This window comes from Centroberyx affinis, unplaced genomic scaffold (assembly GCF_046629955.1).
Source record: "Centroberyx affinis isolate AG114_WGS23_722 - 3 ecotype Tasmania unplaced genomic scaffold, CSIRO-AGI_Caff_v1 ptg000178l_1, whole genome shotgun sequence".
In the NCBI taxonomy this organism is placed as follows: domain Eukaryota; kingdom Metazoa; phylum Chordata; class Actinopteri; order Beryciformes; family Berycidae; genus Centroberyx; species Centroberyx affinis.
Window position 1 is genome coordinate 43,445 of NW_027278875.1, and position 12,833 is coordinate 56,277.

The 12,833-nt window shown below is 39.1% G+C and overlaps 1 protein-coding gene across 1 annotated transcript; it reads right to left on the reverse strand.

The window, feature by feature from the left end:
• Positions 1–698: 698 nt before the first annotated feature.
• slc35g1 (solute carrier family 35 member G1) lies at positions 699–12,376 on the reverse strand. The gene is made up of 5 exons (XM_071535585.1): positions 11,456–12,376; positions 9,262–9,442; positions 7,482–7,616; positions 6,592–6,788; positions 699–5,288 (listed from the first exon to the last, which is right to left on the reverse strand). Exons 1-5 carry the CDS (start codon positions 11,946–11,948, stop codon positions 4,876–4,878), a joined length of 1,419 nt encoding a protein of 472 aa, XP_071391686.1. The 5' UTR covers positions 11,949–12,376; the 3' UTR covers positions 699–4,875.
• Between the last annotated feature and the right edge of the window lie 457 nt (positions 12,377–12,833).

A 12,833-nucleotide genomic window follows, 5' to 3' on the forward strand; every position in this document is an offset into this window, starting at 1 on the left:
TGACTATTACTACTGATAGTACTACTACTATTACTACTACTATTGTTACTTCTGATACTAATAATAAAATCAACAAAATCAAAAACCTTATCACAATGAAGTATTTGTACAGTTTTTATAGCACCTGGTTCTGACAAAGTTATAAAGTTCTCATTATGAAGATGCTAATGGTTGGGATGGATAGTAATTGCATTGTGTGTTTATAATTGTGAAATTAAAGGTAGAAACAAATCCAAATTGGAAGTGGAAGCAAACCTACACTATTGACTTTCAGACAACACATTCTTATCCCAGTTACCCCTATATCTCTTGCCCGAAGTAGCGTGTTGCTCTGTGCTAAATTAGCCTTTTTCACACCTCAGTTAGCTCAGGCCAACCATTAGCCCTGGGGTAAGGGCAGTGTGAAAAGTACGAGCCTTTATGTTTTGCAAAATATGGGTTATATTGTGACACAATGCAATATGGGTGAACAATACCTCACAAATGTTTTGTTTACGAATAAAGGGAAAAAATAAACAATGGCACAATAAAAACTGTCCAATGGGACAAGTGATACACACACACACACACACACACAAACACAAGACAATGACAACAATCCACTCAGCCAGGTAGGCTACTATTCTAAGCAGTCCTTACAACAGCTACCTGACTCAGTGGTTTGTGAAAGCTTCTGTTGCCTGTACAAACCACAGCCTAGTTTCTACCATTGTCTCCTATAGAGTCATTAGTGGAGCTAGGAAACACAATAGAAGGCCTTGGGACAATGGTGTAAGCACAGACCAAACCTCTACACAATTTGGGCCTGTTCCACAATTTTCAGTCATTTTTTAAACATGGTAATTTACTGACTGAGAGAGATTTGTGACAGAGAAACATGTTTGCAAATGAGTTTGTGAGCAGAAATACAATGTTGTTTCACAATGGTGATTAAGTATGAATGAAACTGATTAGCTTGTTATTTTCATTAGTCAAGACCAAAGAAACCAATAGAGTTATAAATTCATATTGGTATTTATTCCTGAATCATAATATACTCATAAAATATTATCCATCATTATGCATAAATATATACATCTTTTAGAATAATATTTTGATATAATACATTATAGAAATAGTAAAATAAATACAGTTAGAGCATAGTTATTATAAAATCCTAAAAACAGTATAGGTTTGTAAGGCTTGTAGGTACTGAAACACACTAATAAACTAACCATTTAGCACTTTATAGAAATACAACATATTGTGCTTACACTACCAGCATTTAGTTTAACTATTATTCATTAAAAAAAAAATCAATGTCAAAGCAAATCAAACAACAGCAACACAGAATTTGCCTCTGTGAACATCTGAAGAGATGAAACATTCTACCATGAACAATGATGAATAGCTGTGACAGTGCTTAACAAACAGCAGTGTTTTTTCCCATACTAAGATCTGATACACATGTAACATGTTACAAGTCAAAGCAAAGCAACCTGATTTTTATTATACTACAGATAGACAGATGCTACATCACTCTAAACATTAATTATGTTTTTTTGTGCAATGACCCCAAACGCCCTAATCATCTAAGTCTATATTATTATTTCAATTAAAGCAATGGATCAGATCAGTACCTTGCATTGGCCGATACTTAAAGTTCAGTACTCAGAATTGGTATCAGCAATAGAAAAGTGGTACCAGTGCATCCTTAGTCAGAATGATACTAACAGAAAATGGAGAGCAATCAGCAAAATCTAGAAACGTATTGTGCTTGCATAATGATTGTGCATAATTGAGTAATTAAGTAGCTACAGCAAATTATTCATATGGAAGAAAAAAGTCTAAGTGAAAAGAGTCTCAGGTCAGTTTAAGAAAATGCTTCTGTTTGATTCCTGAAGAAAGAGAATAAAACAAAAAACAAAGATCATTGTCATACAAAGTGTCATAACAGACACTTTAACAAAACAATGTGCAAACTCAGGTTCGGTTCAGTTATTAGTGATGTGAATATATAAAAAGAAGGCAACTCTGATGATGCAGCTGCACTGACACAGTTCTCAACAGGTCAAAGGTGAACAGGTACAGCAGTGTTGTGTCCTTAAGAATACTGGGCACCAGACCAGCAGCTCTAATTGGCTGACTTCTCCATCTCTATTGCACCCAATGAAATATTCTTTCAACAGAAGACTGTAGTTGCACTACTTTATTAGCCCTACAGTGGGAAATTACTTTGTCATAGAAATACTACACAACAAATGTATACTATCCCAGACAGAAAAATACACACAGACACAGCTGGTGGGCTACAAAAATTTCCATCCCTTGGAATCAGGAATTGTTTGGGTTCCTCAAAAAATATCTAAGCACAAAGACCACCTCTGCTCTATACTGCAACTGAGGGCAGTAATACACAGGGCAACTGTTTTGGGGCAACAGGACCCAAGGAGCTGCCACAGCAGTGTTGCTTTAAGCACACAGCAACATCTTTTTAGTTTGTTAACACTTTGGGTCACTTTTTTGCCTGTTGCTCAGAGTGGTAACCATCTATATTGCCCAAAAACACGTTGAGTGTATTGCCACCCTAAGATTATCTTAGAACAACCAGCCTTGAGGCTGGACTCAGCCAGGTACAAGGCCTAGTCCACTTCCAGATAATCATAATCAATAATCTTCTATTGGCAACAGAATCAGAGGTGAGACGACTCTCATGAGTCACTAAGCCTGACACAGAAAATGTGAAACTGAAGTGTAAAATCTCGACATCTGGTGAATATCAGCTTCCTACTTTGGTGAAATAGTGCAACTGCTTTGCTACTATTCAGTTGATTGATGTAGCCCAGGTGACACTCTGTTTCCCATGTCAGACGACCGCTGGTCTCCATAAATCTGCATGTTTACATTAAAAAGCATTATGATGCTGTTTCACATCTCCTTGTTTTTCTGGTCCTAGACCTAATTCAGGAAATTATCTTTTTATTTCAAAAACATGACGCAGTTGTCTATTTAGTCATAGTTGCTTTGGATTATCATTTCATTTGTTGAATTATAGTGGCAGTTTACTGACACTTTCTCTGGTAGAAATTACATTTCATCCATGTTCTCTTCTTCATCAGTTTATGCCAGCCAGGCATGGATTTCTACAACTGCCAGTGCTTACCAATCAGGTAAAAAAGATATAACCCTGTATTGCTATCTTGCCCTGGAAGTACATACACTAGGTACTTCAAAAGCCTCTGGCAAAGATAAAGTGCAAACAAAACTATCCAAAATCTTTCTATAAAACATTAATTTAGATTGTTAAGCACGCTAATTAAATGCTTCAGTAATACAACATGATGTGCAGCCAAAACGAGGTTGACTCCACCTGAGAGACCTCTATGGGGAAAAAGTGTACACCTGCATTTTGTCACAACCTGTCTAATGTATTGATTGTATTGATATGATTCTATCATGCAATCATTTTTTAACCCTTTACCTCATATTGATATGCTCATTCACACCAGAGAGCTGCCCAGTACAACCACAGTGTTTTTCAGTTTGTTACCGAGCAGCTCCACTGGAGCAGCTGAGGTTAAGTTCCCTGCTTAAGGCACTTCAAAGAATATGATTAAGAAATTATTTATATTATATATATGGAACCCATGCATTGGATAATGATAGCTATTGGCTTTATCTTTTGATATATCACAGAAAATTGGAGAAAAATAAATGTGGGTTACAAACAAATTCAAACAAGTTAAAATCTTTTTAAGGATAACAACTTTGGCTTGGATTTCAGTGTTATTATGTGCGCAATAACCTTATATAATATATATATTTATATACGTATATGAGGTTACAGATCCCTGAGAGTACCTTAAAGCATGACGCCGCTGTCAAGTGAAAACCTAGTAACTCTAATTTGGGCGTTTTTTTTGGCCATGGGCATCATTTGTTCTGATAAGGCTTCAAGGTCTGTGGAAAATCTTATGTTAAAAGTGATAATATTGCTCCTTTGGTTGGGCTTCCTTCACTTATTATGGCTGGCAGACTGATAGCAGTCATATTGCCGGTACCAGAACTGGGTCAAGTACTATTTGTGAATAGTGATTTTTTTTCCTACTGAGGTGCTTGATGGGTAGGGCTTGGTACATAGGACAATATAATAAGTATCAGAAAGTTTCTACAATAACAGGAAAGCATATTAAAGTCAATTTAGTATACCTTTCTATGATTGACAACTTACCTAAACTAAACCACTAAACCCCACCCATCTGGTACTCCATGCAGGTTAAAACAAACGCTATGAAACAATTGTCCAGGTTTTTACTAAGTATTAAGAATGTCATTAAGTGCAGCATGATAATGAGAAAGAGAAAAATGGGACTTAATTATGGCGAAATTCAACTTTCACCCCATTCACACATACTGTATTTTATCACATTGTCATTAAACAGAGAAAATCTCTATTAAATAGAGTATATGTCTATACTGAGTTAGCTTCAGAGGCTCCAGGAGGGCAAGGTAAGGCTTGGGGCAACTTTGATCTACTGTTTGTCATCTCTTCCTTCCTCTTACTCCCTTCATAGATATATTCATATAAATATAAATCATAGGACAGAAATAAATCATAGGCTACATGCTGTATCTCATATACTGTTTCTGTCCAGAAGAAGAAAATGCAAGATGATGCATTCAAAATTGTCTCAGGCTATTAGGATAATGACTCCTACTAGTTTATCCTTTTAGATTTCTGCATTCTTAAACTCAAAACCCTTCACAGGTTTGCATGTAAATAAAGGAATAAATAATAAAATATAGAATAATGAAAGAATGTAGAATAATGAAAAAATGAACTAAAAAAAAGAATAAATAGTAACACTAGAGTATTGTGCGTTGCATCACTGCTCCTCAGCTCTTACGGGTGCTGCTGCACCACTTCCGCAGTGCCACTCCGCTGGTGCTCGCCACCACGCACAGCGCCCCTCCCAGGCTCCACCAGGTCGGTGCACGGTTAAAGAAAATGAACTGGAAGATGAAGGCCAGCACCACGTCCACAGTCCTCATCAGGGACACGGGCCCGGCCTTCTCGATCTGCAGGGCCTTGGTGAGGAAGGTCTGGCCCGCGATGCCCAGCACGGCGATCAGCATCAGGATCCAGCGGTCGCGGCCGCAGAACGGGACGGTCCATTCCCCAAGGGCGGAGAGAACGATGATACACTCGATGAAGCCGATGACGGCGTAGTACCAGACGGAGAGGTAGTAATGGACACTCTTCCCCATCTTGCGAAGGAGAACAAAGGTGCAGGCGGCCCCCAGGGCTCCTGTGAATAAATAAATGGATTAATAAAAAAGTGAATTAATGAATGAATGACTGAGCAACATAATGAAATTAATGAATAAATTAATAAAGAAAAAAAGAGAACTGAAAGGACAAATACAGTACATCTACATATATCATAAGATTGTATGAGAGGATGGCATCTGTAAAGGTATAAAAGAAAATAATGAAAAACCCATTGAATGAAACTTGTTTGTGTGTGTTGTTATGACGCTCATGACCCTTCGTTTACAGGATTACTGGACACAAAGATAACGTCATAAAATACATATTTACATCCGAAACAAAAACAGAAATACAGGCACATGCAGCCATTGTAGAGGCACCTCGAAAAAGAGAAAACAACACAGAATACATTTTGACACCAGGAGCAGGTGAACCCCATGTATGGGTCACAAAGCAAGGCTGGACAGAATATCAATTACCGGTTTTCTGTAGGTCTTCTCCTACCAGAAACTGACTACATGACAACATAGTAAGGTCAGCTAACGGTTCCAAACAATTTCATTAATGACAATTAGATGGTAACTATAAGTAAAACGAATTACTTTGGATAATATAGCTGTAAACCATGACTTGTAAGGGTTCAAGCGCAAAGAGCAAGCAGAAGAAACAGGAGCAGAAGATGAAGTGCATTAACATCTTTGAGAATTTAAATCATCGGTAAGTTTGACATCGTTAAATAAATTTATAAATTTAATAAGTTATCAAGAAGCCACAAGTCTAATAGTATACAATCTGAACACAGATTCAAGAAATTATTTCCCATGACAACCTATTCAATGCCAAACTGGTGGACAAACTGAGGGCATTTAGCTTATGAATGAAGTTTGGTGGACAAACTGTTCTAAATGACCTATGTTGTTATTGTTAGGCAGACATCCTAACCACTAGGCGGCAGGTTTAGATAGGAGACAGGATAAAAAAAGGAAATACATTTTATGACAATGTGACCTATGGTGTGGGACATCTGGCCTTTTGAGTTTGAAGATTTGTGAAGACTGGGCACACCATGTTATGACCATTTTTCTGCTTATCCACGTACTTTGCCAAGTTTGTTAGCTTAAATGTGGTCATGTCGTTTAACTGATCAAGAAAAAAAATCTAACTTTTGTGTAGCTTGGTTTGGTAGTGTAGTGTACAGTCAGTGTAAGTCAAACGGTTGAGAAGTTATTGGCCAAAACGTAAAGTTGCCTATTAGAGTGACAGATACTGGAGCTCAGAATGTGGTGTGAAGAACTTGGGAAAATTGTTTCTATATAAAGAGAGTTTATTATTCTTATGACCTGCGAAGGCAGCAATAGTCCCCTTGATGTGGTTAGTATAGTTGCCCTCAATGCCATGGAGACGCTCGCCAAAGAGGAAGGGCGGTCGGGCGATGAGGATGACTCCGGTGATGGTAAAAACAGTGAAGACGCAGTCCCAGATGGTGCACTTCTCCTTCAGGAAGATCCACGCCAGCAGAGAGGTAAAGACTGGGTTACTGAAGGGGGGAAGGGAAGTGGGAGGTGAGAGAGAGAGAGAGATTGAGATTGACATGAGAGCAACAGTGAAAAAGTGGAGGAAAAAAAAGTGGAAAGTGAAGTAAATAAAGGATCGAGAAGAAAGAGATGAGGGAGAACATAAATGAAGTAAATGGGATGGGAAGAAAAACGAGAGATGGGAGTAAAAGAGACTGAAAAAGAAGTGGGGGTGTGAGGGAGCAAGTAAAATTAATTGCGTTATTGAAAGAGAATATTGGAGAGAGAGATGAAGATGTAGGAATGAGTGAGAAATGAGGGAGAACAGAGAGTTAGAAAGAGAAGGAGACAAAAGAAAAAGAGAAAATCTGTACAATTCAAGGAGGATGCAGAATCTATTTCTGTAAGTGTAGTGTTAAGATGTCAACACATGATCACCGGCAAAACCACTTTGCGCCGGCTGAGCCATTATTTTCCTATGGACAGACTGGTGATGCTGAACCTGATGATGATTTTTGCATGAATGATGTTTTTTACACTGATTAGAGCTCTAACCGCAAATACATGTTGCTTTTTGATTTTAGCAACAGCAGAGATGATTTGTATGTCATGTGTTGACAGCTTAAGCGTAGTCTCCACTCATCCCCTGTCATATAAGGCTCTACCTGTGACTCATTTTGGGTCCCAGCCCTTAGTTTAAGAAACAGTACTCTCACCTGAACATGATGACAGTGGCATCTGCTAGCGGCATCTGTTGAACAGCATAGTAGAGGAGGATCATGGCATTGGAGCCGAGGAATCCCCGAAGCACCAGATATACACGCTTATCCCTGGGACCAAGGACACCTATACTGGAGGAGAAGAGATATGAGGATGATGGATGGATGGGTGGATGGATGGATGGATGGATAGATGGATGGATAGATGCATGGATGGATGGAGAGACAGAGGGAGGAATAAAGGGAGTTAGAAAGGGATGGATGAGAGAAAAAGGGAGGGGCAGGAGGGTGGAGGGATGATTGATTGATGGCTGGATAGATGGCTGGATCAATGGGTGGATGGAGGAAGGAAAGAAATGTGGATTGATATAGATGGATAAAGGAAGGGCTAAGTGGGTGGATGGCCGGAGGTAGAGAGGAATGAACAAAGGGAAATACGGATGGATTGATAGTAAATAAATGGGTTGAATGGATTTAGGTACTGTATGAATGGACAGTGATGAATGGATGGATGGAGGACCGAAAAGAGGGTGGGAGAGGTGGATTGGTGGTGACAGATTAATGGAGGAGGACATGGAGGTGAGATGTGGATGGATTGATGGATGGATGGATGGATGCTTTATCCATTAAGAAAAGCTGTATTTCCCAATGCATAGAGAACCACAACACGCTGATGGAATACATTTCTTAAGGTTGTCATAATCCCCAAATCACCTTCAATTATAAGTACATTTACAACTCCAACACATACAGTTTCTCAACCATACTCACTTGTAACCATCAATAACCTAGACTACAAGATTATAACTACTATACTACTACAAATATTACTACTATTCCTGCTGCTTGGCAAACTGTGTGGCCAGTACTGTGACATCTTTTTCCTTGGATTTTCTGTTGATGACGTTTGAGTTTCTGTAGGTGGCGCTCTTTTCTTTGTCTGTTCAGCCATGGTGGCTATCGCTGCTCATGCTAACTACCAGGGCTTCTTCTATTTATTCCAAACAACCCGCTGTTGCTGCTGCATAAAATGCATCACTCTCTGGGTGGCAGAGGATTTTTCCCAGGAACGACCTACCCAACACCGAATGTTTACAACACAAAATGTAAAAGCTTTCATGAACTGGATATAGGTTGAATCACTGTTGTCTTATATTAATCAGCGATGGAGAGAAGCAAAAAAGACATTTAAGTAACTGAAAATGTCACAGATATTTACTTTAAATCACAGTTTTTCAAACCTACTGACAGCTAATTAACAGCTAATCATAAGGATTTTGCTCGATATCAATATATATCACGATATGGTTCATGTATGCAAAATCACGTTAAATAATGAAATTAATGTTCATCTCATTGAACCGAATGGTAGTGTTAGGTGTGATGTCAAACAAAAATAATATTGTTATTCAAATATTCAAAATAATATTCCTACCATACCTAATTTTATGAGAGTTTTTAAGTAAAATTTGCTTGTCATCATCAATTTAGACAGCAGAAATGTGTGTCACGATATCAAAATATCTTCATATCATCACGATATGATTCCACTGAAAGACGATAAACGATAATATGAAATTATCACCCAGCCCTACTGACAGCTGACGATAAATTCAACTATTACGAGCCTACTACTCCTACAGCAACAACAGTACTACTACTGTTACTTCCTGAATTATACAATTTTGCTACTTCCTGAATTATACAATTCTGTTTGTACAGTACAGATTCTCCAAATCTGTAAGCCCAAACGGTTAAGTTTCTCCACCATACTTACTTGTGATAGATGAGCAAGGGGGCGACAAAGAGCATCTGGAAGAAGCAGCGTATGGCGCTGATTTCTACGGCATGGACTCCCTGGATAGTTTTCACCAGGAGAGAAATGATGGAAAAGAAAACTGTAGACAGGAGACCGTAGAACAAACCGAGGCCTGGACATCTCTTCTTCTTCTCTGGGGCTGAAGGAAAACACAGAGACAGAGAGAGAGAGGGAGGGATAGGGAGGGGAAGGGAGGGAAGGGTGGAGGGGGGAAGAGGGAGAGATAGAGAAGGAAGTGTAGGGAGAGAGAGAGTGGGAGAGAGGGGGGAGGGGTAAGGAAAGAGATCGAGGCAGAGAGTAGAGACGAGAGAGAAAGAAAGAGTGAGGGAGAGGCAGCGAGAGAGAAATGGATTGTCAAGTTATCAGCACATGTTCGGTGACTCGTTTTAAAACACAATGCTCATTTTGTCATACTCCGGTGCTCATGTTGTTCTAGTAACTTTAGGATGGGACACTGAAGCCAAGAGTGTGTTGCTGAACTCCATGTGGCCCGGGTAAAAATTCAGTTACAATAACGGCAAACACAAGATCTACAAAAGACAGTGGTGTAGTGTTTGCAAACCCTGCTTCTGGCACCGTAATGTGCCTGCTCAGATTAAATTCCAACCTGAGGTCACACAGGCATCTTTCCTTCAGCTTCTCCTCAATGTTTGTTCAATTTGCTATTCCATTCAACATTTTTCATGCTCATTTTTTAACCTTGCGCCAGGCTACAGACACATGGATGTCTGAATGTTTCCCAATTAGATTAGATGGCATTGCTCAGTGGTACTTCCACTTCCCTCTTTCATATTAAAGGAAAAACACCAGTGGATGATGTGTGTGGGTTTTTTTTTTTTTTTTTTTTCATTCTCAGTTCTGCTGAGATGCATAACTTGTGGAGCAAGGTTATTACACTACAAAAAATTAAGATTTAATCTAATGACAAAAATAAACAAATAACTGTTCATTCCTGATAAATTAATATTAGCAATCCTCTTCTGAAAACAAAGTAAACTGAAATGGAAATTAGAAGTGGAATAAAATAATGTCTAGTCAGAATCTGTGAGAAAAACCCCCCGATAAGGCCGTTGTTGAGCGGCAATATGTTTACATAGTCCTACCATTTTTAAGAAAAGGGTCTATATCAAATTCAGTATTTCTTCCTCACATCTTATATGACGAAAACACTTATAAATATAGCATTACTGTAACTGCCATCAGAAATAAAGCCTTACTTCCTTATACAGAATTGCACCTGTGGTTTAGGCCTTCTGCAATTCCAAACTCAACTTTTCTTTTTGACAGATGAATAGAGGCAAAATTAATAATGTCTTGTTAAATATAAACATAGATCAACATTGTATGTCTAATGTTCTGACTTAATCTCATAACTAGATCTTATAACTAATTCTAATATCCTAATGGCCAACAAGTAGGCCCCTGGTGCTGTAAAAGTGCACAGTCATCCATCCTCTTGAAGGATGACGTAAATGTTAAGCCGGCTAAAAGTAGCCTGTCTTTAGGAAATAGTACACACACAGCTACTGGGTTGTTGTTTATATTAGACATATGCCTACAACTTGTGCGGGTTTAAAATGTTTATCATATTATAGTTATTAACAGCAATGTAACATATTGGCAAATAAAGAGGTGGATAGGCAAACTATGACATCCAGCATCATAGGGCAAACCACCACCAACACAAATAAAATCAATTATATTTTCAGAAATAGCATTAATATATGCGTTTTTTATCCCTTATGAAACCACATCTTTACGTAACCAACGTGGTTTGATACTACTTATCATGACGTGATAGTATGGATTTACGTCATTAAGATGTATGGCAGCCTAAAAGACAGTATAAACTCTACTCTACTACTGGTTAATAAAAAGGGGTGTAAAGTGAGTTTATGCGGGTTTGCCCTCCACTACATCCCCCGCTCATCATTATACGTGTTATCACTGATAGCCTACGTCATGTTGTATAACGTGGGGCTACGCAAGAGGTCATTGGCTATCCGGCTGCTTATCACTTTGCTAGGCTAGTGTATCTCCTTCCCATCTCAAAGTTCATTAACTGCCGCCATCGATGTGTGTGGTGTTGGGGGGGGGGGACGACGGCGCGACCCAGCTTCATTACCGCTTCAGTTAACAATGCCGCGCTAACCTGTAAGTGCGCTTCCTCCTTGGGCTGTGGGCTTGCTTCCTCCTAGGCAAAACACCGGCGGGCATAGCGTTTTCTTCTCGCTGCCGACCGGTGAATTCGTCCTCCCTCTCGCCTCTCCTTCCTCCACCTCATCCTCAGCATCTTCATTATCACCACACGACACATGACTGTTACTTTGCAAATGAATCCTCTCCGCTGCCCGTTCATCATCATCATCACCACCACCACACTTGTCCGCGTAGTCGCAGCCGCCGCCGTCGTCGTCGTCGTCGTCGTCATGGTTGCCAACTTTGTGGAACACTACAGTAATGTCGTCCTCTCCGGATAAAACCCGTTGGTCCGTTGAGTGGTTACAGTCGGTGAAGTCGCCCATGGTAAGATGTGACGGCTGAGCGGCAGCATGCCTTGGACAGAGTGCCGTCTTTAGTAGCCCTGAGTGAGAGAGTAAGCACCGGTTAATATGTAACCTTGTTGGCTGAACCCAAACTCCCATGCGTTGATTACTTTACCCACAGGGGGGCAGAACTAAACCCAGAACAACTCTGCTGGACAACCAAAACATTACCCAACGTTTATGCCCCCCATACGAAGACAGGGAGGAAGTGGAGGGTACTCAGTGTACCTACTTTTTTCTCTTTTTTTTAATTTGTGGACTTTACTCCATGTTTTCAGCCGGACAAATCTTTATGAGTTAAATAGGCTAAGAGAACCAGCATGTGTCCAAAAAGTATGTGCTTTGGGTATAGACAAGTAAAGAACAGAGTCTGCAGCCAAAATAAACATATAGCCTTAAGGGTGGGATACAGACCATGGTTAAAGGTTCTTCAACATAGAGATACAATAGTGTTGTTCAATCCAAACTATCAATGAATGAATTAGAATAAAACTCTACTATGCTATGCAAATTGTATTTTTACCATTTTGATTTGCGTAAACTGAATGAGAATTGATCCAATCCTGATCTACTGTGTGACAGGTGGAAAGACATGATTTTTGCTGCTGAATTAACAACAGCAGCAACAAGTAAAGCAGAAAATACTGCGAATAAATACATCTCTGATTAAGCATTTTATTAAGCATTTTATTACTACTGTACATCAAATCCAATGAGCAAGATGACAAAGAAAAAGCTATGGATTATTATATCCTCTATTCTTACAACTAAATTAGACTGACACAAGTAGACCTCCTATTTTGCAGAAGTAGCATGTTACACAGCATTTTAGCAGGTGAAGGTTGTTTTTTTTTTTAAATATCTAAACTAAATTCTATTATCTATGAAAGATAAAACACTGGAGTGTGGTCTCGTCTACATACAAAAGCAGTATCATATAAATTACTTTACACAACATTGTAAAAACGTAAACATTTTATTTGG